General features: G+C 37.6%; 1 protein-coding gene across 2 annotated transcripts in view; it reads right to left on the bottom strand.

The window, feature by feature from the left end:
• Window positions 1-26,840, bottom strand: part of PDZRN4 (PDZ domain containing ring finger 4) — a 238,055-nt gene that overhangs the window by 24,205 nt on the left and 187,010 nt on the right. For both annotated transcript variants that reach the window (XM_015854556.3, XM_015854565.3), the window contains 2 exons: window positions 19,090-19,343; window positions 17,827-17,929 (listed from right to left, as the gene is read on the bottom strand). In XM_015854556.3, the coding sequence (XP_015710042.2) occupies window positions 17,827-17,929; window positions 19,090-19,343 (357 nt within the window). The remainder of the gene's footprint in view (window positions 1-17,826; window positions 17,930-19,089; window positions 19,344-26,840) is intronic.

The following is a 26,840-nucleotide window of genomic DNA, read 5'->3' as shown; positions in this document are numbered from 1 at the left end:
AATCAAACTCGAAATTAGAGCTCAATAGAAATCAGTAGCGATCAATAACAAGCTGTTCATTTTTTCATGGTGTGAACTTCTCAAAACCCAGGTAAGTACTCTGGAAGCAAGGAAGTGGTTTTGAAGCTCAGAATCTGGTTTGCCCCTCTCCTAGAACTATAGCAGAATGAGCACATTCTGGAAATTTCTGACACTTTTTGTGATAACATTATTTTTGTTAAATTTAACCTACTGCATTCACAGAATGAGTACGAGTATTGATTATTTCCATAGAGCTATAGATCTAGTGCAGTTGAGTGCAATTATGGAGCATAACACTGTCCCAGCTCTAAAGGCCTTATGTCCAGTTGCTGGACCTTATAATATCGCCTTGTCTCATTTTTGTACACTTTTCTGTTTCCATCATCTTATTACTTACCAGAAACAGCTTCAGTCTAGTCTACTATACTGTAGACCATTTTAAGTAACAAGAATTAATTATTTAACATCACTCTATAGTGTGACAAATGTAAACATTTAGCTGCCTCATATCAAAACATGGCGTCCTAGGAATCGGAGTCTCCTGAGACTACGCTGACAAAAAAATTTCAGATCCTCTTTATAATCTCTTTGTATGGGGAGACTCACTGATCCATTTCCAAAATGGAAAGAGTCTAAGAAGAAAATTAAAAGGTTATCATTGGAAATGATGGGAAGAAATTGTTTATAGAAGAAAATGGTTGAAGAAACACATTATTTCTGAAAAATCCCTGGGTGCATTTATGTTACTGGGTGCACGCTTGACATTCATCCCCATAAGATGCTGTGCACTAAGGAAGGGAATTTTCAACACTTCCTTAAACTCACCATAATTTTGAAAAATGCTGAGTGAAATTTCTCCTTTTGAGACCATTTTTTTTCAAGGGTTTCCAGAGTTTGTCCGTGTTTAAGTCTTATAGTGAATTCTCACAAGATGAGAATTTCCTAATACAAATTTAAAAGTAACTAATGTTTGGAACACGGCATTAAACTTCAGTAAAACTCAACAACTTAAATACAAATCTGAGAGACAAATTTGAGATCTATTCTGTATTCAGCTGTAACTGCTTTGGTGTTAATGTCGTAGACATTGGTGCACATGTAACTGCTTCTGGTCACTTCGTGTAACTTTCTGTAACTTGTTTCACTCATCTATGAAAAGCAGACAACAAAGCAAACAGCACAATAGTAGCATGAATGATTACAGAGTGCTTGAAAAGCACTGTGAAAAAATATTATAAACACCCCATGCCCTTCCATTATTCCCTGGCTGCCCTTATAGAAGTTGCTGTACACCACTAAAAGGACCAAGAGATTATCTGGGTTGTATTACCTATTGTGTTCCATTCACCTGTACAGTACATCAAAGTAATGTGTCCCAGGAACTCTGAAAATGCCATTAGAGGGGGGAACAGGGAATCAAAATACAACAGGTTTGGTTTTTTTTTTTTTCCTAAATGAAATGTGTGTGTTATCATTTGGGTTAATATTTTAAGTCCTCATTACAATGAGGAAATTACCTCATTGGTGAGATAGACAAAAACCAAACTAATTTTAATCAGTGCTCATTTTAGCACAATGGAAATATGTTATTTTAAAACCTGTGATTCGTATTTCAGGATTTGCTTTTTTGAGACATGCTAAGATGAAGGATCCTAAACACATTCTGCTTATGATTCAGACAGATATTTAATCTCTTAGCATTAACCAGCATCAGCATTGTCCCATTGAATTCCATTATCCTTAGCTGAAAAGAATGTCAGCTCTTAATGCTGCTTATATATTTAGTACAGTGTAACCTGTAAAAGCAAAACTCTGTGCTGTCTCTCATTAGAATAATTCTCTTGAATGGAAAAAAAAAAAAGAAAAAAGAAAAAAGAAAAAAAGAAAAAGGAAAGGAAGACTTGGTATTTACAAGAATGAAATCTCCAGGTTTTAACTTAGGAGTCAACACTACATGCACTGCTTTTAGGAAAGGAAGTCAATAAATTCTATGGGAAGACTCTTAATTTACCAAAGAGAAAAAGCTGTCAGTCTGGAAAAAAATTATTGTGTGGTGAAACATACAATCGAATTGAGATATATTTCTATTTTCATCCTAAAATGTATGAAAAGGTTGTGTCCTGGCTCAAATTTCAATGCCCACAGCAACATAGCACATACTAAGGCAGCAAAATTCTGAGATGGGCAGTTCATGGAGGTCTCTTGGTTTAGCAGTATTTCTGTAATAGGATGATTAATAGCATCTCTTGGATAAAAATAAGATTATGAACTGTTACTAATTGTTATAATTGCAATATCAGGGGAAAAAAAAAAGAAAAAAACAACAATAAATTGTTTTCATAGCCACCCAGAACAACACAGGTATCACCAATTAGTCAGTTATCACCCATCTCTATTTTGCAGAAAGCGGATACACACATATTCTGCAACAGCTCCAGGTGTGAGCAGAAACACCGTTATTTTCCAGACTTACTGAATACAATGAATATGCCCAACACCTGATAATCCACAGTGAAGGAATACAGCATTTCCCAAGAATTTAAAAGAAAACAAAAATAATAAGGCAAAGTAAGAAAATACTTATTTTTATCAGTTTTTCCTCTTCACGTGCAGTAATAGCTGGTAAGTTGTTTTAATGTTCATTTTGCTAATGGCATAATTACCAGAAAGATTACCCGATTGAATAAAGCAGAAAAGGCAAAGAATACAGAACTTACAGAATAGCTCAAAGAAGGATTAACTGAGAAAGTAAATTAAGATCTGATTTATTTAAAAAAAACCCCACTATTTATGCTTAAAACAAACAGTGTTCTTCTGAAACCTCAGACATAAGTGCACAGGAACCACAGGTACCTTGGAATTTAAACTCATTCTTCAGTATCTTTCCGTATCAGTGTCTTTACGGGCAAGCTCAACTTCTAGTCTACATGCGTAGTTGAACTGAGGCTCCTATTAGAAGCTTGTTCTAGCAAAGCTACATCAATTTTATCAGCTTCTTACTAGTCACTTCTGTAAACTAGGGAAACCTAGCAATGTTGCTCTCAATCTCATAATTTTGTTGAGTAATTCCATCTTTGCAATTTCTTATCTTCTGGCAGGGAATGATATGAGCACCCACTTTCCAATCAGGCAGCACTCAAAATGGCAAATCATCTTGGTGGTGTAGACCTGACCATATTCACTTTCTCGGTCTCTATTTGGCTTGTCCAGTTTGGCAAATCACCAGGCATTTAGGTTGCTACCTTCTATGATATTTAATCTTCATAATGCTTCGCACTTGTTGACAGTGGCAAGTAATCCCACTCGTGAAATAAAAATAAGTGGCACAAACAGAACCAGAGCTATCCCCTCTCAGAAGCTGGCTGACAGTTCAATCTAACCAAGTCCTAGGAGGGTGAAGAGCGAACAGTGAAGAAGCTGGAAAGAAAAATCCACTTCTAATTTAGAAGTGATAAGAATGCAACATATATTACATGTAATATAAAAACATATGTTACGAGTGAGTGTGGGTATAAAAAAGAGGGAACAAGACTGGGTTTGCATTAAAAAAAGCATGAGCGTTGAAAAAATTATGTTCTCTGGACTTTCTTTTATAACATCATTTTTTTTCACCTCAGAATTTGTTCCATGCTGCAAATGTGATTGACAGGTACAAACAATCAGAGTGTGTACAATGAGTAAGGCTGCACACTTAAAGAGAAGCTTAGTGTTTCAAGTATTACATTACAGTTATTCAAATCATACTTCCTACTCTCTGACTTAAGTACAGCCTTTATTTAGCATCAATGTCTTTTAACTGTGACCAGAAATAATTTGATGAAATTCATAAAAAACATGTGTAACTCCTAGCATCAGTAGGAACCACCACAACAATCTATTTTAAATAGACTTACTTTACTTTATTTTCCCTAGCAGTTACTAATCTCTGTTCAGATGAAGAGAGTCTGTGGTGCTTCCAATGTTCCTTTAACAAAATAACTTCATTTTAAGTTAGTTATTTTATATTTGGGTTTGAGGAGCATTAAATATTTGTTTACTTGTGCGTGCATGCATCTGTGTGGACGGGTGGGAATGTGTATAAGTTTATGTATGTGTGTGTACATAGAGAAATACAATACAGTGTATACTGGGCAGCCTGGTCTAGTGGTTGGCAACCCTGCACACAGCAGGGGGGTTGAAACTAGATGATCTTTGAGATCCTTTTCAACCCAGGCCATTCTATGATTCTATAACGCCTTTGTGTTTATGTACCTATGCACTACAGAGGAGCCTCTTCTATCAATCATCAGTCCATTCCTTTTGCATGACTGCAAGTCTTAAAATCAGAGATGAATTTCTCACCCACAGTGAGAAATCAGAGGTATCCAATGATTCCATGATACACAGTACCAGAGCAGTGACATTAACAGCCATTTCTGGACTCTCCTTTTTAATGTTAAACCTTATGGAAGCCTAATAATTTATTAACAACAGTAATAAGGGACAGCTCACAGGAAAGATTATATAAAGCAAGTGGCTATGACTGCAGCTTTCTTAGGTGCATCAACAAAAAGATCAAACAATGCCTAGGACTGCCAGACTGAAGGAAGCTATACAGAAGGCAAACAAAGGCATCAGAGACCTGAGAACCACCACAAGTCCATCAAGAGTTACACTCCCTCCTCAGAAGGATTTCCCAGGAAATATGTTAATGCCTATGAAACACAGTCTAATTGCAGGATATGCAGCAGAAGTATTCAGCGTGAAGCAGTGTGTAATTAAACTGCCCTCTGCTTCACAGGTCATTGCATTTTTTCCATACAGAAACTTATATCTAAATGTTTGTAATGCATTTTATTTACGAACACCAGCCACATTCACTGCAGAAAGAATGTTTTCATCAAAAAAATAAAGCCCTTAATTTATCAGACACCTTCACCAAGGCAGGTAATCAGTATCGCGGGATTTTAGCAGATTACATTTCATTTTTAGATCCAATTTTGTAAATGAAAATGGAGATTTGGTTGAGTTTAAGATTTCTCTTTTAAAGCTGCAGACATTTTTGACTTATGAAAACAACCTTCTCTAACACTCCCAGTGTGTTCTGTTATGCAGATTTTACCTAGACAGCCATTCACAATGTACTTGGGGGCTATTTGGATGTAAATAGAAAAGCTGTGGAGCAAGACAGAGCCAGCCTAGATGTAAACAAGCTGGAACTGCTGGCTGCTGTGCTGTTACAAATAAAATTGCATTCCCCACTGTCTTCTCACTTATCAATTTTGACAGAAGACTGTCCTGACTTCTCATAAACAGCATCGAAAAGGACAAATCACATTGGGTGTCAGATTTGCCAGAATGGATTTGGTTGGTAGCTTACCACAAAGAAAAAGAGGGTTATCTCCATTCCACATGGTGGGGAAAAACAATGCTCTATCCAAGGGGTGGGGGCTCTACCTGATAGGATAAAGTCTCATTTAATCTTCATTTTTTAAAGTCTGGTTGAGATTTCAGAATCTATGATACAAGATTTATTTACATCAAAGCAGAAAGAAAAAGTATCAGCACGCATTTCTCAAATGCACAGTTCAAAAGCAAATACAACACAGAATGGGAAACATTTAAAAATTAAATCACTTTCCTGCTGATCCATGCTTTATAGATACACTTAGAGCCACACACTGCCTTGCATCCAGACAAAGGATGCTCTGGAATAGAAGGATGCTGTAGACAATTATACCAGTGTTAAAAAAAAGGAAAGTAAAATAAATAAATAAATAAACAAAGGCAAAAAACCCCAACAAAATTAGTATGATGACACATAGGCATCTATTAATAAAATATTATCTATCTTGCAATTATGGGAGCAGAATTTGGTCCTGCAGCTGAAAAATCATTTGATGGTGAATCTGGGCACTGGAATTCAGTATCTCCCTGCAGTTCTGGAGGGTAAATTTTTGTTGCATACTGCACTCCTATTTAGCAAAATGAATAGTGGAGAACCTTAAGGCACGGCAAGCCTACCAAACTGCTATGGATCATCAAGATATATGATGATCCATAGCAGTTTGATGCCCATGAGTGGGAGGGGAAGGCACCCAAGTGTCAGCTGAGAATCCCAGTAGGTGAGAACAGAGGGCAGACAGCAGCCACAAGAGCAGATGGGGGAATGGGCTGGGATGGTTGAACAGCAGAGCTGGACCATGAATGTGAGAAACCTCTGATCGCTGCGCCTCGAACAAATTTAGCACTGCCGTGGGAGGAAGGGTATAAGCATATGGGGATGAGATAAACACAACTTTTAGTTCTGAGGGCCTCCCAGTCTTGGTATGGCCTTTCTGACTTCTTTCTAAAGGATATTTTAAGCCTTGAGCTTAAAGACACATGGTGGACTTTATAGTGACTGTATCTCATAAGGAAGTCAAAGAGAAAAAAAAAACAACCACCACTGAACCCTTTACAGATTACAGACTTCCTGGCTGTAAAAAGCTCAACAGCTGTCAGTATATCCTCCAATAAGTCACAAACATCCACTTGAGCTCCAGTTTTTCCCCTCAGCTAGCATGCGTAATACTGACTCTTCAGATCCTTGTCAAAAGATAAATCCGAAAATGAACTCTTATGGGAAGCATATAAACATGAAGTACACTAAGCAATAACAACATCATTTTTTTTTCCTGCTATCTGAACATATTATTCTTGCTGTCTGAATGATCACATGGACTGGAAGGTCTTCAGCATATTTTGTTATTTCAAACAACATATGATTTCAATTCTCTCTCTAATTCTTCTACTTCCTCATATATTCTCTTTGTTTCTGTTCTTTCCCTGTGGTGCAGTACCAACACTAACTTACTAGGAATACTTAATGATACACATATATTTTCCTATGTTATATTTGTATATAAGTTTTCACCTGCTTGAGACCCAACAGCCTTTCTGGTATTTTCTGCACTTGAGAAAGCCATGAATCCTTGCTTCCTGAGCAAAAAGATCTATGATAAAATGCTTAGATACAGCATTTCTCAGCAGTTGGCTTTGGTCTTCACTTTCAGTCTTTCACTCAATAAATGTGTGAAGCTACAAGGATATGAGAAGAGTTTAAAGTATAATTAACTAGCTGATGATATGCAGCTAAGAGTTTCCTTTTCACTGATCTTATATTCTACACTCTCACTTTCTTCTCACTGAACAAAGTAAGTGGGAATAACACAGACAAGTTTGAAACTGAATCTTATAGTAAAATGAGATAAGCAGACTGCAGTAGTAGCTATTTCATAGTGCAGTGTGTGTGAACATACTAAAATGTCACACTAGCTTGCAGCCTCCATATTCCAAAGAAAACCTTTCCATTTGGAGAATTTTGACAAAAGTTAAGGAAGGAGATTTATTATTACATGTATTTGAAGAAAAAAACCAAAATCTCATTTTTCATTAGTGTTCCTATCCTGACTCCCTGTTGAAACTTTGGGGGTTTCAATACTGAAAAATAAGAGATAGCACTAAGAAATGGTCTGAGCCATTTAACACACAAAAAAAAAACATCATAACCAACCAACCAAACAAAAAAACCCCCACAAACAAATAAACTAGTAAACAGAACAAGATTTTATTCATCCACTTTTTGTGTTTTGGTGCTTTCCAGATTTTGATCTCTCATCCACTTTCCAGTGTAAATGACTTTAATATGAAGTACTAGAAAAGAACTTATCTTGGTTATCAGGGAGGAATAAAGCACTCCACACCTGGTTAGGAATCCATTAGCTAATTACGTGAATGGACTACATCTCTGATGAGGGGAGGATGTTGGGAGGACTACATTCAGTTAGGCTTTTAAAAATGAGGTTCTCCTTAAGAATGAGATCTTATTGCTTTCTTCAAGTACCAAGTGGAGGGGTCCAGACAAGACAGGACCAGATTCCTCCTGTAGGTGCAGTGACAGCCACAGGGGACAACAGACACAAGTTGCTACTCAGGAAATTTTAGTTAGTTATCAGAAAAGCGCTTCTTACCGTGAGGGTAGTCAAAAGAGTTGGAAAGAGATATAGAATCTTTACTTTCAGAAGTCTGGCATTTGTTCCAGCACGGTTTTGGACTACATTGTCTCCCTCATTTAAGTTCTCCATAATTTTGTGTTCTCTTGAGTGGATACTATAAACTATAGATCAAACTATATCAGCTATGTAATCAACATCCACATCTTTGCCCCTTTAGGTTAGTTTCTCTGTGCAATTTCTGGACTTGCCTCACACAGGGGTATTTGAAAGCAACTCAGAAAATTTAGTACTACTGTTTCCTGAGGGGAATGAGCACAAGTTATCAATGCTAAAGTCTCTGCAATGCTTTATTCTACATTTGTTTGCCATTGATTGTCATGAAGATTTAAGTATGGATGAGAACTAACATGCAGAGCAGAAGCTCTGTGTAGTTGGAAAACAGTCTCTGCACTTGAGATGGTCAAATATATCCTTCTATCCTTCTCTGCCTATGAATACCCTCTTTGACACAAGGATGGATCTTCTCAAGAGAAGACTCCAACATCTGGAATTTTCCTGACTCTACTGGTATAAAAGCATTCAAGGGTAGCGAAAAACCTTCTGAAAGTTAGGATTATGATAAGATCAGGAACTTCATCAAGTCTCCAGTAGGTAGCTCCTCCCCTTCCAAAAAAGCAGATATGATATACTCCCTGATTAAAAGATAAAAGGTTTGTAAGCCTTATTCCCATCTCTCTTAAGACTGAAGAGATACTTAATAGCTCAGAGCTCTCTAAACTTAACTGGTACCATTTCTTTAGCCAACAAATCTTAGCTATACAAAGTCAGGAGACTTGTGGGTTGTCATAGCTGTGGTTCAAATCAGCTAGGATTGCTTGGTAAAAATTAGCATTAGCTTTTTACAGTAATTTTCACTTTTTCAGGTAGAGTCGTATTTTTTTTCCATTGTATTTCAGAATGTTACTGCCCGGCACTTGGCTCTGTAAACATCATTATGACTGCTGCCTGCTTGTTTTGGGCCTGAAACATGTCATAAGATTTATCTGTCTCATCAGCACTTTCTAAACACCCAAGCAGCCAATTGAAATGGGGAGGCATAACAGATGTGCCAGCATCTGCTGCTGTGAACATTTATCTGGACTGCAGAACACATAGCTGTAGATTCAAACTCCTAACTAGTTACAACTCCACACATTTGGGCAGCCTTGATCTACAACTGTATGAAGGCTATTTTAGAATATTAATTAAAAACAAGTTGAAAATGTTACATCTCAATTTTAGACAGCTGTGAGAAATACACTTTTTCTGTAATTCAGTTTATGCCTTTCCAATCCAATAAATGCAAAATACTAGGAAAAAAAGATAAATTTACTGTTGAACTTATAAAATGTGAAATTCTTAGAAAGCACTAAGATAAATTTCCAAGTACATGCATATTAAAATATGGATAGTTAAAATATGCAAATTTTAATCACATACATGTACCTATAAATCAAGCACACAAAGTGATATGCGCTGACTTTTAAAACACATTTTCATTTTCCTGGCACCAGAATTAGGTCTATGGGCACCATATCCATGCTGAGTTTCAGCTGTTCAAACTTCTGTTACCCATGAAAATGTCCTGCATCCCCAAACACATACTTGCAGAGATTGACCATATCAGGAGATGAAATACAAAGCAAAACCATCATCTGCTTTTTTTGATGAACAATACAGTCTCACCTGTATTTCTAACTCACCAGTCCATGCCCTCCAGGAATGACTATCACATTCTCTTTGAAGAGCTGCCTCATTAAATAAAAAAGCAAACTTCCAGAGAAAAGACCTCTTCTGGTATTTTTTTGATTTCTCCTCTGAAGGCCCAGCGTGCATAATACTGAAGCCTTGTTTAAAGTCTATTTTCTTGTAAAAGGTTCCCGCCTTGCTAGAGGGATTTAGTCCTTGCTTCCTGAGCTCATGAATTTCCTAACACACTAAGATTAAAAAATGTGACAGTATAAGGAATATACAAAAGAAACTATTTTCTTCTGTCCTTTGTCTGGACAGTCAGATTCCATGACTCCAAAACACACTGAACTCACTTTTGAGCAGGAGGCATATGAAAAACAGCATTAATAAAAACCTTAGAAGCATTTTCACTGTAAAGTAGATATGGAGGTATGTGGTATAATGCTATAAAAACTGTATAAACAAAGTACTTATCCAAAACATAAGATTTATAATCCACAGATTTTCATAAATATGAAGATAATGCTAGCACCTTCCTCTTCCTTAACTCAGTGAATAACACATACCATATGTTGCAATGTTGCCCAACAATAAAGTGCTGCTGAGCTAAGCACACTTTTCTTCATTTTCTAGGGAAAACATAAGCTCTGACAACAAGGAAGAATTTTTATTAGCTTCCAGGTAAAGAAAGGAGTAAAGATGTGTTTGTTTTATCACTGACTTGATATATTTTCCTCCTGTTTTAAAACACAATAAATGGTAATAACTTTGATAAATTTGCCCATGTTGGTTGTGTGTCTTTTTTTCCTCATTCTCTCATGATGCTCTATAGCTGGGGACACAATTCAAGCCACTAAACTGGGATGTTCGTTACTTATGGGATGACAGCAACTTCATCTGTTTTGAATGTCAGATTTTTGTGATGAGATGCAAAAACATACTAAAAATTGACAAATAGCTATGGCAAAAATTACCCCAATGTTCTGTTCCATCTAGATAATTCAATGATTAACAGGAAGAAGAGTGATTTTATAGCAAAATCCCACAAAAACAAAAACAAGCAGCATTATAAATAAAGTATTGCTGTGGTATTTTTGCTGCCAGTTCTGTCACTGACTGTCTTGGCAGTAAAACTGACTCAGACTGTCCTTAGTTCACCTGCTTATGAATTCCTGTGGCAATGCAGGATATAGCAGTACTGAAGAGCCCCAAAGGAATTGTGTTGAGTTTAATTAATTTATACTTGAAAACTGACCAAAAAACTAAAAGTAATAAGTGCTCCCTTTTTTTTTTTGCTAATATTTTGCTCATTTACAGTGTACAGTTGGTCACAGTTAGGGAGAAATTATGTATTTATTATTGTTTATAAGTAGATTATGATGATTTAAATCCCCAGGGGTCTTGAAAACAAAAATATTAGTGAAACGCGTCATCTTGTGCTGTAGTATGCCAAGTGCACGCCAAAAGAGTCTTACTTTATATATTACACAGTGCTATTCAAGTATTTACAGGGAAAAATGTACCAATGTCAGTTCTCCATTTTAACTGTCACTTTTCCAGTGTAGCAGTCCACAGTGACAGTCAGATGAATCATGCACTGGCTATTAGTAGCTCAGAATTACTTCTGAGTTAAAATGAGAAAATCTTGAGGAATGCTTTTAAAAGCTCTAACACAATTTCTTTTTTCAACAGGCCAGCTGAAACAACTCACTCAAATAATCTATTTACTAGACAAAGAAAGAGACTTCCTTGCAGGCTTCCCAGTTAATGTATTAAGAAGACAGACTGTAGTTTTCTCTGTATTTCTGTGATTCTCTAGATCACAAGCGCACACATATGTGTTCAGCTCTTTCATGAAGCTCCTTAACAGGTGTTAATTAATATTGAAAATTAGTTTGAAATTCCTGAATACCAATCTTGGTATAATGTCTTTATACCGTGGAACACCCAGTATTCAGCATTACATTTAAGGCATTTATGAAATGCTAGACAGAAAATAGATGTAGGATGGTAACTTGCAATTTATCTAAGCCTGCTCTGACTTGACACATCAGTCCTTCCCACCACCACTGCAATAGCAGCAGGCATGTGGTGAGCAGTGCCTGCTTTCCATTTAAAATCTACACTATATTTACCAGCAAGCTTTATCACATGAAAATTACACCAATCAGATCTGACCTCGACGGTAAGGTACAGCCTTGTACGCGACTTTGGCTCTTCAACATTGCAACACCTACATCTCTATTAGGATTCTGCCTGTATAACATCATATTTCTTGAAGCCTTCTATTTTCAATTATATCTGGTGTTTGCTGAATTTGAAATCTGCCTTTTATTCACTGAAGGCTCTTTCTGATTCCTCCCAAGTTTTAAGAGGCTCAGGAAAAAAGAAATCCAATCCCAGCAGGAAATAGAAAAGAAAAAAGCTCAATCTGATAGCAAGTCACAAAGGTATTAGAGTGGTTCTGCTCATTCACTCCATTGCCATCCTACCTGCACGTGTCTGGAACTTGCCTGATGTGATCCCTGCTGAAGCAGGATTTCACTCCCTCTGTCTCTTTCTCTCACCCCTTTGTATTATTAAAGAACATGACTCAGTAGATGTAAAGAAAGATGCCATGCTACATGTAAGGGATTTCTGGAAAGTTCTTATCTCAGGAATGTTTTCCATTTTGCTGGTTATACTTCCATCTTTTGAGTTACCTTCTGTGTACAGAAATACTCATCAGGTAACAAAACAAAAGAGGCTGTCTAGTTATCAGAAGCTCTGGCAGTGTGTGCACAGACTCTGCTTCCACAAAATCTGTTTATTCAGGTGCTAGCAATTGAAGCAGGAGCTCCAAATGCATTGCCTCAAGTGCCTTTAATGTTCACTAAGGGGTGTTTGCAGGTTATCACAGCTCTGAAGAGAGCTGTTACACCCTATCAACTCAGTAAACCTCATGTTAAGAAGGCCTTAAATATGTATTTACAAGATAGGCAGATCCCTTTGGTTTATTGGTTAAATAATCCCTGTGTTGGACAGGCCTTAGATACTAATTCGCAAGGCAGGCAGGTCTCTCTTGGCCTCCTTCAGCAGTGACGGTCTTTCCAGAAAGGCTCTGTCATACATATTTCACAGTAGGGCCATACCAATAGAGCTGAGGGACTCTGCCCACAACTATTATTTCTGCATTCATGTGATTTATCTGGATCAAAAGCCTCACTCAGATTACTAATCTGAACAAAATTACTTCTTTTGTTCTGAAAAGAAAGGATACTGACACAACCAACCACTTCCAAAATGTTATGCCACAGAAATGGAAAATTCAGATTTTCACCTAACAGAGCAATCTTCGCTCACACAGATGTAAAACTGAAGAGTGTTACTTGGAACAGCAAACGCAAGCTTTACTTCTCCATTCTATCAGTTACAGTAAGAGAAATGAAGACAACAGGGCAAAATTTTCCCTGTTGTGAGAGGCTTAAGGAGTTTGGTGAGAACAGTTCTACACAAAAGCTTCTTTGAAGCCAGTTCCTTTAATTTCCTAGCTGCTATCTCTTCCTTGCTTAGTTATTTGTGAAAACAGGCAGCAGCACGTGATCCAGAAATGCTCAGGACAATAGAAAATCTCAGCAGTTTCAGTACACTTGCATCGGGCCAGTGATATACTTAAAGGGCTAATCCACAGTTACAGCTAGCAGATTTATGAGTGCAAATACTTATCAACACATTTAAGTGAACGGCTGTGCAGAACCATAAATTAGCACTTATATTCAGTGTGCATACACATTTCCTTATCCTGACTAAAAATCTGTCTCTTGCAACTACCAAGCACAAAATGAACTTATGACTCCTCAATTTTGAGATGAAGTATTAAGCCATGGATTGCTCTTCTTACAAGGAGACACTGATAATGGAATCAAGAATCTTCCATATGAATTTTCTCATTTTCAGAAGTTTGTTTTTTTGGAGCTTTTTCTCAGTGTAATATTACTATGCTCTTCTATGACTGCCATTTCTAGTGGGACCTCTGACTCTTTCATTACTTATTCATAAAGAGCTTCTTAAGTTCTTGCCACAGAAAAATTTTACTTGCATGTCTTGCATACTGGTCTGTTGGTTTAGTAACGTGCAAGGACGTTGCTCAAGAAGGAGCAACACTCCTCAATTCTTCCTAGCTAAACAGAGAAGCTCAAAGGTTTCTAATGCATAAAGTGAAAAGCAAGAATATCCCAATAATTTCACATAGGGTCAACTCAACCTTTGGAAATTCTTCCAGGTAACACAGTTAATACTGCCTCAACCTGTCAGCATATGCATTTGCATACATTAAAACAGGAATCATTGGACACAGACAGGCTGACATAATGGTTGCCATTCTGCATTTTTCATTCTGATAATGCTAATCCTGGCATCCCGTGGGGAAAAAAAAAAGTAGGATCTTATCTCAGATGCATAAGATTTTAGGAGCTGTAACTTCCACTATATTACTTCTCATAGCAAAAACCAATCACTTCCCACTTTCACTTTGCTTAAACAGTACTTCAGTACATGGATGTTAATAAGGTTTCTGCCCTAGGATAAGGAACTGTTGACTAAACCATCATATCTGTTTGTTACTGCTTGTAACATTTTATTTTCTGCTGTCTCTCTTTTTGAGAGACAAACGCCTCAGACTAAATATGTAGGACCAGACACTAGTGATGAGCTCTTTCATCCAGCTTTGTCTTTACCACAATTTATTTTGGTCCAACTTATTTTAGTGTTCCACTATGTAACTGATTTTGTTCCCTTAATTCCTGTATTACTACAAGTGTTCCTAACCAGGTATATGGTGTTTTCCTCTCTTTGATAGCAGGTTCAGAAGTGTTATTAACAAAGCTTGTTTATTCCTCTCTAGAACCAGTATCTTTTGCACTTATCACAAGGACAAATCTTTTGTACAAATTTTAGTGCTATATGTAACACTAAATTACTGGAGACTACAATGGTTTTACTCCTTATGCCACATTGGTAGTAGTCAGTGTGGTGCACTCTAGTATCACATGAGGTAATTCCAGCAGCACAACTCATAACCAGAGAGGAGTTGGGTTTGTCCTTGAAAATATTTGGCCCTCTTTCAGTCATCTTGACTGCAAGTCCAACTGAGCATTTACAAATTGGTCAGTTCCTACTTTATCTTAAAAGTCCTCTTGGGTATCTGGGTATGCCAGAAACACAAATCTTTTGATCTCTTTCTGTCAACACAGACTGTTGCTGGCTCTGACCTGTCTCAATATAAATCAACAATTCAAATTCCTTTTAGGACAAGCTTTGCAGGAGACACATTAGGACACTTGAGCTGGCTCTCAGCAATCCCCCAGCTTTGTCATCTTCCCAGCTATTTGTTTAAAGTATGGTGCTGAATGGAGCCTAATGAGCCTCCCAGGGAGTTCCTCCTTCCAAGACAATTGGCTTGTACTTGAGTTTATTGAGCTGTGGCAAACTGTACTCAAACCATTATTTTTTTTTTTCCAGTGTACAAATGGAATCTTGCAAGTGTCTAATCCTACTAAATCCACTGGCAAGTGCAAGTCCATATCCCCAGTGCTGGCTATCAGATGTGATCCTCTTGTTTTCTTTCTATGGTGGTAACACAGGTAACTCCAGCACTTATCTGCAAGCCAGTTCCAAGTTGATCAAAGCTTTGCAGGACACTGCCTTTCTTGGAAAACATTCTTGTTTACAGCATCTCAGTTGCCAATCATCTCACTTCTTCATTTCCTGATTTGACTGTGTACTTTGTATTTGTCACCTCAGAACGGAGGGAGTTTTCATCTGAAAACCATTTCTGGGAAATAATCAGAGATTAGTACTCTTTCTGCTTACTATCTTGTTTCAAAACCTTTCTGAAATCTCCAGGTTTGGCTTCAAAATTCATTTTAAAATTGTTTGGTTTGACATAGAGACCTGTGAATTTGTTTTACTCTACGTGATTAGCTGAGGTTTACACCAGAAAGTCCTTACAATGAAGAAAAGTTAATGCCCTGCTGCTTTTGCGCTGGACACACCACAGCAACTAGCAAACCCATTTCGACTTGGTCATTCACGAGACCTATTTTTGGAAGGAGATGTATATCTCTGGGCTCTCTAGTTACACCAAGGGAGCTTAACAATTTCTTATAATGTTATAAATAACAGATAATACAACCAATGAGTGGCCTAAACCATAATGCTACCACCATACAGGTTTAAATTTTAGAAAGTGTTTCACATTTGGAGCTCTAGTAAAAGGTTCCACAATGCTTCTCCTTCAAACCTTTCCTATTTAGAATGGATTTTTCTCCTGAAAAGAGTACAGACAGCTCATTTCCTATTTGAATTTCACATGAAACACTATTTCAGTCACTCATTGCGTTTGCCTTGGGCCACTGAATTGCAGCTGACAGCAAATTAATGACTATGATGGTATGATTAGCAGTGATTACAGGCAACTGAGAATCTGCTCAAGCATTTGCCACTATCATAATACTTGTGCCAACTATTATTAGGGATTAATAATGGTCATAAGGAGGACTTGATTACACTAGGTAGACCCTGTGCAGATTTGAAATCCATTACTATTTTAATATGTAGCTAATAATCTAGTGAAAGAATATTTTCATCTAAAAATATCTTTTTAAAAATGTATTCCTTCTGAATGTTTCCATTACTAATTTATTTAAATAGGACTAGAAAAAATATCTTCTACTATGTTTAAGGAAGAAGCATTGTAAACAAAGTCACATAAACTTAATATTGTACTACACCTGGGGAACTGAAGCAGAATGTAAGCTCTGAGATTCTTGTGCTGTGAGATATCACACCGAAACCCAACTGGGAAGAAATAATGATTTCACTAATCCCTAGCAATGATTTTTTGAGAAGTTCAAATAAAAGTTTGCTTGTTCTGATTGAGATTCACTAAGCAGATGTTATTTGATTTTTCTACTTCCTAGGGAAGAACCTGGATTCCCCAAGCTGCTAGAAGAAAAGAACAACGGGATGAACGTGCAGTAGCGCATCTTAGCTACTAAAGATAAGATAAAAGTGAAGGCATGGCATATTTGCCAAAGCTTTTGCCATTCATTTCATTTCCAAATGTCAAATAGTTATGTGAAACCTTTAAAAACGGTTCTTAAGGTACTGCAAACAAAAGAATATCTCAAGTCTTGTATTAAAGGTATTTAATTATTTATAATCATAAATATAATATTGTTTATATTTAAAATACAGAAACATGAACTTATGCAAAGACTCAGCACTGTTTAATAATGAAAAGAACCATCCATTTCTTATGCCTGTTTCTACAAATATTTTCTTCCTGAAATATAGCAGAAAACATAAAAATCCAATGACTGACAGGAAAGTAAACTATTCAGGTATTGAAATGAAAATCTAATGAAGAGCAACAACAACAATCATGTTATCATTTGCAGAAGCTTCACAAAATGATTTTCCAGTGATTCAGAAAGACATCCACCCTTGTCACTAGAGAATACAATGCATTAAAAGCAAAGGGAGATTTGTGGTACACCCCATAATTTCTTGTAATTGCAATACTTATAACGTCAAATTCAAAGAGCAAATAACAGAAATTACATTCATTTTCAAAGTTGTAACCTGATTTTTCAAATGTTCAAGCAGACGCCCAAGTATCTGCTAGACTAATCCCTAAGGCATGAGTAAAAAGACCAATTAATTCTTAAAATTAGAGAGGAAAAAAAAAAACAACAGTTAAGCTTCCAGCTACCCTTTTTAATTTTGTTTTTTTTTTTTGCTTCAGAGTGCTAAAATTGCAAAAAAGATGCAGTTGACTTACAGTCTTGACTATACAAGGAGGGAATATGCTTAATAGGTATCCCAAACTTGTTTGGTGACACCTGGTGAAGAATTACATGTCTGCATTTTACACGCGTGAGCTAACTACAGTAAAGCTTGTGAAAATACACATGTACAAAAAAGAACACTTTCTGGTATTAATTGTTTTCCCTTTTTTTTTTTTTTTTATTCTCCCAGAGGAGCCTGCTATATCACCTGTGCAAATACCTTATCTATAACAGTAGAAAAAGAGGTTGCAGTGTGCCATGGATCTTACCTCATACTCAAACTCCTCTGCTCTATCTGCATCAGCAGGCAGGCTGGAAAGATACTCATTACCTTCATAAAATTCATGCTCCACTGGCTGAAGAGAATGGCAGCTATGCAGAACAAAGCAGTACAAAAGACAGTAGATGAGGTAATTTGTTTTTTAAATTAAAAATGATTTTTAAAAAATCTGCTTCGTAGTTTTCTTATCTCTGAAATATTACTCTCAATTGCCTGACAGCCTGAATGAAATAGGACCTGGAAGTAGAAAGGACTGTTTTCTTTTCAGAAGCCCAGACTGCAGAATACTTCATTTTCCTGGGTTCATCTTTTGTTAGATTTGCAGAGGGGGATCTCTTAACAGGGTCTGTTTGGGGCCAAACTACTTAATTATGAACACTTGGAACTCTTTTTGCTCATTAATGTACCTAACTACACATTCATATGCTGCATCATGATCAGCGCCAACTTATCAATCATCTCATTATAAAACCATGAACATCTTCAATCTACAACCCACATCAGGCTCAAAGTTGTTCAAGTGCTTGCATTAAATGCTTTGCATTATATGGTTTTGTTAAAGCGATAACAGGGTGATGAAGGGCAGTTGAATAACTGCACATTTTAGAATGTCGGTAATCTGAGAGGTTGCATGAGTTCAAGACACAAAGAACAAACTCTTCACAACATGCACTTAGGTACAGCCTTGGATCCCAGGTGTGGATCTACCTCAAACTTTTTTTTTTTTTTTTTTTTTTTTTTTTTGTAATGATATTTGCATCCAGTTACATTTCAGAAAATGTTAATTCAATGAAGGCAGAATTTAATTTACATTGTTTACCATATGTAAGGTGAAATTATATTATACTTTCCTTCTCCACATTTTTGGAATTGTTTTGCCTTAGATAAGGGGACCTTTAATAAAATAAAATATTTTCCCTGTTTTTTTAAGAAGTTTGAAATCATAGAAAGTAACAAGACATCTCCTTATTTGCTTTATAAGCCTTTTCAATGCTTTGGAACACAGAATTGCTTTTCTTCTTGAGCAAAGCTTAAGGATTAGGTGCATGAGCACAGAGTAAGCGAGAACAACATTCCTTCCTGCGGTCTAATGCACAAATTGAGGAGAAACATCAGTAAAGTCTGAATGGGGCTGCAATTACCAACAATACCTATAACTTATTTAAACTGCTCTTCTGACTTTTGCAGAGGAAAGCTAAAAGCAATTGCAATGCCTTAATATCACTTGAAAACTACAGAAGGTAAGTCATACCTGTCTGAAAGCAGAAAAGGACAGATATCAGGAACAGGAGGTGTGGAAGGTCTTAGTTTGGCCAGAGCCATAATGTGCTCAAAAGTGATGTCAGTCTGAGTGCAGGCATCCAGAAGCCGTACATCCTGAGAGCTACCATGAGCTTTGGTAATTGGGGCTCTTCGTAAAACCTGAACTACAATTGGCTCCTTAGCATTGCGAAAAGCTTCCACTGCCTCTTCATGAGTGGCCTTGGAGAGGTCCTTCCCATTGACCTAGAGAAAAACAGAAAAATATACCAAAGATTAAGCACAAGAGAAAAGGCAGAACAAAAATGAGAGTGTAAAATATAGGAAGAATAATCACTTGAGCAATACATCAAGCCATCTGCTGACAGTGACTGGACCTTCTTTTGGTAGTCGTGCGAGAGAGGAGAAATGAATTCTATATATGCTAGAAAATAGAAATGTTTTGAACTTACTGTCCCAATCCCAAAGCTGCAAAGAAACATTCAAAATTTGTTCTCTTATTTCCCTCATAAAGTACAAATGAAAAAGAATGGGTGTCTCTAATTTTCAATTTCAACATCTTCTGTGGCATGCAACCATAATAAGGGATTTCTGGCATGGGATTGTTATTAATGCAGATGTCAATAAACACATCTTGGATATCAGAAAAGAAACAAGGCCAGCTTTCAGTGTTTTGCCACTTATCAGCCATTGCATTCATACAATCATTAAGGCCAAAAAAAGGAAGATTTGACTGACAGTCAGCTGCTGCTATTTTAAGGAAAGAGAAATCTAAGGCAAACAAACTGAAGAATTTATTTGCTACAGACAACTAATAAAACAGAAAATTGTGCTGCAAATGCATCACAGCTTGTGGAAAATAAAAGACTGCACAGTAAGGTTTCTTTCTACTGAAAGTAAAATAGCAAATTACTCCAAGTCCAGGTGGGGTCTTTTGATATTAAAACAAGGTAACTGCAAGACTTGGTGCTGAATTCACATGAACTCAAGTATTAGGGGAAAACTTGACTAGAATCATCCCACTATGAAATGCAGTGACTAATCTGCCAACAGCAGCCAGTATCTAAGCCCTAAAGGATAGTGTGGCTTTACAGAAAGTTACACAGAAACTACCATTCTGCACTGTTTTCAGAGCAGTGAGACTGCAGTTTATTGTTGCACAGCATCAAATTTTGTGAGCTTCTGTGGAGATGAGATGATCCTGTGCTGTGGTAGGTAGGTATTATTTTCTAGAAAGAAATGTGAATATCTGAATAGTACCAAAGATTGATTCAAATTTATATCCTTGAGAAAATCTCCTCACTGACAGCAAGCCAGAAATAGGATTCTACTGCAACATAATGCCCAAATTTACTTTGTTATATAGACTATGAAGACCTGAAACTTCTCCAAAATGAACTGTCTCTAAGCCCTTCCCAGACATGGGACAAAATCCACTGGAGACTTTTGCTGAAGACGAAATTTCTTAGCAACATCACTCTTCATTAAAGAAATACTTGGAAATTTCTTGTAAAAACAAAACAAAACAACAACAACAAAAAAACCAACAACAGAATAACAACCAAAGACAATGCCAGCAAACTCAAAAGACTCACTCAGTACAGTCAGCAAGTACAGTTTTAATCCTGCCAGGAGAAGCACTTGCAATTAAATATGTCATATTTGAGGCAAAAGGTGTAACCATACCTACCCAGCTGGATGGTTGTAATAGAATAGACCATTAATTACTCATATATACCAACTTGTTACATTTCCAGAGTCAAGAGATACTTGAGAACGGGGTATAACCAGCATTGCCTTCAACGGCCATGTCACTCATGAAGGCAAGAGAAATAACCATAATGTAGTGTGGTCACCAGTGCAAAGATCTGATACTGTATGTAGTCATCCTGAATAGATTTCTTTACCAAAAAAACCTTCAAAACTCATGTGCTGAATGCCTGGGAGCCCCAGAACTACTATACAATGTAACCTAGACTGTGATCAAATAATATGAACTGCAGCTAGCTTAATCACCTAATTTTAATACACTGGTATGAGGGCTGTTCTGAAAGAAAACCTTCCCACTTTATCATGTTGGTCCACAATGTCAGAGGCAGATGGTGGTGGTATGGCAGTAGAGGTTGAACCTTCCCACCAATATTCCATTCCATTCTGTTGCTGTGTGACAGATGGCAGCAAAGGGGCGGTCTGACAGAATGGCATCTCACATGGAAGTGTGTATAAAGCAAAGGCGTGCCACTGAATTCCAACATGTGGAAAAAATTGCACCCACTGACACGCACTGAGGCTTGCTGAATGCTTATGGAAACAAAGCAGTAGGTCTATTTGCTCTATCAAATAGTGTTATTGTGCTTGTTGTATCCGTTGTACTTTCAAAGGAAATAAATAGGAGGCATTACTTTTGGAGTGACCTCCATGCTACTTCTCTAACGGCTGAAGTCAGAAAATGTTAAGATTTTATCTTTCAAATTATAATTCATTCAATTACAACCTTTGGTTATGTTAAACTAAGTTACATGCAGAAATATCAGTGATGTACAAGAGGCAGTGGCAGCATGCTTGAGAAATAAGTTATGTTATGAGAAAATCAAAGAAATTTCCCCAAGGACTCAGCTCCTGCAAACCCTCTCTGATAGTGCAAGTTACACTGCCAGGGTGTTCAGATTCAGCCATGTCTAATAGAGGCAATTAGAGATAAAGCTTCAAGTCTGGGTCTTCCAGTCACTCTTCAGTTCCAGCCTCTCCTCTGCTTCATTCCTGCTTCTAACTCAGATCCTATCAAAAAAACAATTTTCCACAGTTTTCACAGTTTTGGCAGCTTTTGTAAAAAGATTGTCCTACAGGCTTTCTGAATAACTCTCATTCCTAAAGCTTTAGGAACATAAAAATTACTTTCCTCTCTTCCCACACCTTTTTAATACTTTTAAAAACTTTCTGATAACAGATGCAATGTTTCTCCTAATAACAAGTGTATGGGAAAAAATACGACATAGCGTTGTATCATTTTCTTTTCCTATTTGAGCAATAAGGACACAATTCTGCCGTATCCCACCTGAATGGTGCTTTTTGGCAGAAGCTTACCATTTTATCACAGATCTGTATCAGCAAAGTGAAAAGATATTTGGATAGCATACAAAACATATATATGATTATTTTGGAATATCAGAAGCCATGTAATTGACATCAGCCAACACCTATCCCTTAGTCTGAGGAAACGGACATAAATTCATGCTAATGCTATTTACATGCAAATTTTATTTCCAAAGAATATTAATATTTTAAAATCACATAGGTGTGAAAAATCACAAAAGATACACATTTTCATTTATCCTGGCAACATATGGCTGACCTCTATTTTCATTTAAATGCCCGTTTAATTCAAAGACTTTGAAAGCATTCCATCCTTTATGTTGGTTTCTTATGCACTCTGGACACCTAATACTTGTTTAAACTGTCACTTGAAGTTCATCAACACACTTTGTCGATCTGCATAAAGGTCAGCTAATTTATGAACGCTGCCTTTCTCAGAAGAAAATCTATAGCTGAATTACTCTACGCTGGCAGCTGTCCTGCCCACTTGGGGCTGGGAAGAGTGAATTTATTTTAAAACCCAAAGCCAATACTACAGATGGGGCTGGAAGCTCTTTTCACTCAGCTTCTTTAAGGTTTGTCTGCCTCCTGCATCATCCCCTATCTTAACACTCACATATAGTTACCCTGGGAGGTGTAGACAGCTGAGCATTTATTTACAGCAAGCCATTTACAGGTTCTTAGTGGACTATTAAATAAATTCCTTGCCTCAGAAAGGTTACTTTCAGTGGAATCTAGGGTACTATTTTGAGTGGAGAGAGAAATCAGTCACATTTAACAGTCAACACAAAGACATGGGAATACATTTGTTGCAGCAGATGGGCTAATTAATCCACAAGCAAGTTGTGAATGTTAAGTAAAGAATATATCTTTTCTCATGTAAACCATCCTCCTGCCTCGTTTGATTAAGCTTCTGTTTAATGAACACTCTCCCCCCTTTTTGGACACACCACAAAGTCTGGGCCACTTGTCAACATCTTCCCCAGAGCGACTGGTGGCCACTGCCTGGATCCTGGCCATCCCCTCACTCTAAATCCAGCTGCATGCACAACTTCAACAGCGTCAGAAAATAAACAAGCAATCAGGCTTTGTTTTCCATGCACAAATCAACTGACATTGGCCAACCTCCATTTCTAATGCCAGCACCATTGCACGTGGGTTTATTCCCACACATGCAGAGGTGGACAGCAGAGAAGGACAGAGGGACTGGACTAAATAACAAAACACTGAACATAAAAAAAACATCAGCAGATGGTTGTTAGGCTATTCTTGCACTTTGTACTCTTAAAAAAACAGAAAGATAATAGTACTTCAATAAAGACTGGTTCCAGGATTTAAATGCTTGTGGTTGAGAAATGAAATACCCTCATCTTTAAATGTTTTTCTGATGTTAGTGATTTCTATTAATGCTGGCCAAAATTTCTGAATGAAGAGCCAGAAGTACTGATGTTTCTTGTAGTCTATACTTCATACTATGTATAAAAAGAAAAAGAAGGAAAAAGGAGAAAAAGATGCGTAATTACATGAATGCGACCATCACAGAAGGTATCACAGTAGCATCTTACAAGATAACCTCCTTTCTTCAGCAAATAGTTTGCATACACCACTTAAAATTTAAGATTGGCTCTTCTGAAGTAAAAACCTCAGAGACCTCTCATTAATCAGTAAGGGCACAGGAAGAATAACCTGAGCATTTTGCTAGACCAGAGATGTCCAGCCACAGGGGTTTCCTGGAGAAATGACAGAGATGGTGTCTGACGTGATGATGGAGTTCACAAGGCTCACTGTCCGGGGAGATTTCAACATTCATGCAAAAGATGCCTCTGACCTGACAGGTGTTAAATCTGCTCTCATCACAACAGTCGCTTCACCTCCAGTCTCTGTCCCTAAAATACACCCAGGCAACCAAATCCCAGAGTGCATCCTTGGATAGAAAACTGGCATAAAAGATCGAGCACTGTGTCGTAGTTCGATCAGTCCATTTTCTAGGACAAGAATTTGAGCTCTTTGAGGAAAAAACAAACAAACAAACAAACAAACCCCACAAAAACAAAAAACAAACAAAACAAAACAAAGAAAAAGAAGAAAAAGATATCAACTTAAAGCTTTTGTTACATATAGACATTTTAGAAAACTTCCAGTGCTAAAGGATGCCAGGTATGAGGCTCTCCAGACAGAACAGGGGGCAGAAGACATTCAGGCTACCAGAGATACACGGGCTGAAGAGAACACTGCAAGTCTTCTGCTAACACAAATGCAATAGTTCATCTACAGAAATGGCATTCAGCACACTGACCTTTTAGGTTATAGTTCAGTACTAAACTGCATTTCTTGAGCAAGTTAATCTCTAAGGTAGCAAATACAGTCATTATCCAATACCACTATCTCCATCAGGGTTCAGGCAAGTTCAGTGAAGGGACAACTTTTATTATTCTGGTTAATGACATTTCATCTTTCCCAGCCACACGAGTTAAATGATGTTTGTTCCCATTTGATCTTTTGTTGCCCTAATCACCCAATCATGTCAGCCCTTCTGAAAGCAACAGAATCTCAGAATCATAGAATGGTTTGAGTTGGCTAAATACACAGGCTCTGGCTGTTTTTCCTCAGGCTGTTTTTCCAAAGGCTAATATCTTATTGTAATAAGAACTACTTTCCTATTTCCTGAACGGCTTAGGCTTGTTCTGTTTGCTACTTTGTGTAGCTGGCTCAACATCTCTGAACAGACCCAGGCAATGGTCAATACTGAAGCCTCCTGTTTTCCTACGTGTAACCAGCATCAGTTCAATTTCCCAATATTTAGCAAAAACCTAAATCCTGAAAAGCCTGTGCCTAAGATTTAAGCTAAGCAAGAAAACATAAGTGTTAAAACAATTGTAAACAACCGAAATACGCCTGTTTCCGCTTTGTAAAGTATCTTTCTAGAGAGACACTACCCAGGCACTTCCTAATGATTTTTAGTATCTTAACAGCAGCTATCGTAAGGAAGCACTCTTTTTTTCAACTGACCTCAAGACTATCTTTCATTTTGTTCAGTAGTCCACTGTGACCTGTGGGTGGGTCTGACAGCTGCAGCTCCTCTCTGTGAAGGGCAAGTTGTATCCCCAAAAGACCCTGGCAAAGAGCCGGACACTGCCTGAAAGTATTGTATGATAAGCTACCCTTGGAAACTCAAAAGACTTTTAAAATTTATTGGAAATAATGCCTCAGGTAGATGTCCTGGGAATGGAGAAATAGTTCCTATCACAACAGCAGTACAACATAGCAAACTAGTGAGCAATGTAACTAACACAGAAGTGCTTTAGTGATTTTGCCTCTCCGTCAAATACCAACTTGAACTTGGTATCTAATTCTCCTTGATGTTACCTTCTCTACCTAGTCATCTCTACCTAAAACAAAATTCACTGCAACAAGTGCTTCCCAAAAGTTTTGGTGCAGAATCCCAATCTTTTGAGAATGGAAGATCAAATCCACCAGAAGCGAAGAAATCACAAAGCCCTTCTTCCCCCTCCTGAAAGAGGAAGTTTGATGCTCTGAATAACAAATTTATTCTTACCTGCATTTAAGGTACCAAGCATAGTAAGACGATGGTATTTTAGATGCATGGCTACAGCCTGCTTCCAGCTGGCTGAGTTAAGTATAACTATAACCACAACCATACATGAACACCTAATTATTCTCTGGCAATGTACAGAAAATCAGGCAAAATATCCACCCTAGGAAAAGACAGCCCAAAAAAGACAGCATTTCCATGTCTGAACTTTCATCTTGAAGAATATTTCAGAACACCTGAATGCTACAGCGCTGCATTAGCACCACGAGGAAAACGACGCCCACTACAAGAAGTCTGAAATCACTACTGAGTCAGCAGTGCTAAGCTGTGTCCAAAATGGGATCTCAGTTCCTGTAGTTCACAGCATGGCACTTGACAGTCAGTGTAACTGGAAAATAGAATATTCCATCTACTCCCTACATGTTAGAGCAATGCAAGTGTCACAGTTCTTTTGGCTCCTTTAGTCTTGAACACAGGGATAGATCAGAAAAGGTTCACCTGACTTAGGAAACAACAAGTAGACTCATCTGCAGTTTTCCTTGTTTGTGAGTGATTTGAAAATGCCAAATTAAGTGTAAGAATCAGTGAATTGGTTTCACAGTGAGCTGCTCAGAGGCAACTGCTGGAAGACAGAACTTTGTGAACGGCCATTATTCTTCTTTTCTGACTCCCTCTATACACCCAGAAGAGGTATTACTGGCCACTACAGACATCCTTCTTATCTCTTTCAGATTGTGCTCTCTGTCTTGTTCTCCTCCTCTCTCTTCCCTCTTTGGCTTTCAGCTCTTCTCACTCTGCCCCTTCTCTTTCACTGCAGACCTCATTTTTGTTCACAGGATTTCCTTTCTCCCCTGCCTTAATTTCATCTTTCCTTTCCTAAACCCCTCTCCTGCTGTCTGTCTCTGAGCTTGGCTCCTTCCAGCAGGCTGGGAGCACCAGCTTTTGTTACCAGCCCACTGTGTCAGCTGGACAGTCCCAGCACTTGTGAGGTTTACCTTCACCAGCACTGCCCAGTATGACTACAAAAGCTCAGCTAACCCAGATGGTGATGTAACAAGGCTGGAGTGTATTTACTATGTAAATTGCTTTTAATATTG

Source organism: Coturnix japonica, chromosome 1 (genome assembly GCF_054131305.1).
Source record: "Coturnix japonica strain WE chromosome 1, WE-NBRP24, whole genome shotgun sequence".
NCBI lineage: Eukaryota > Metazoa > Chordata > Aves > Galliformes > Phasianidae > Coturnix > Coturnix japonica.
This window is presented reverse-complemented; position numbering and strand designations above follow the sequence as displayed.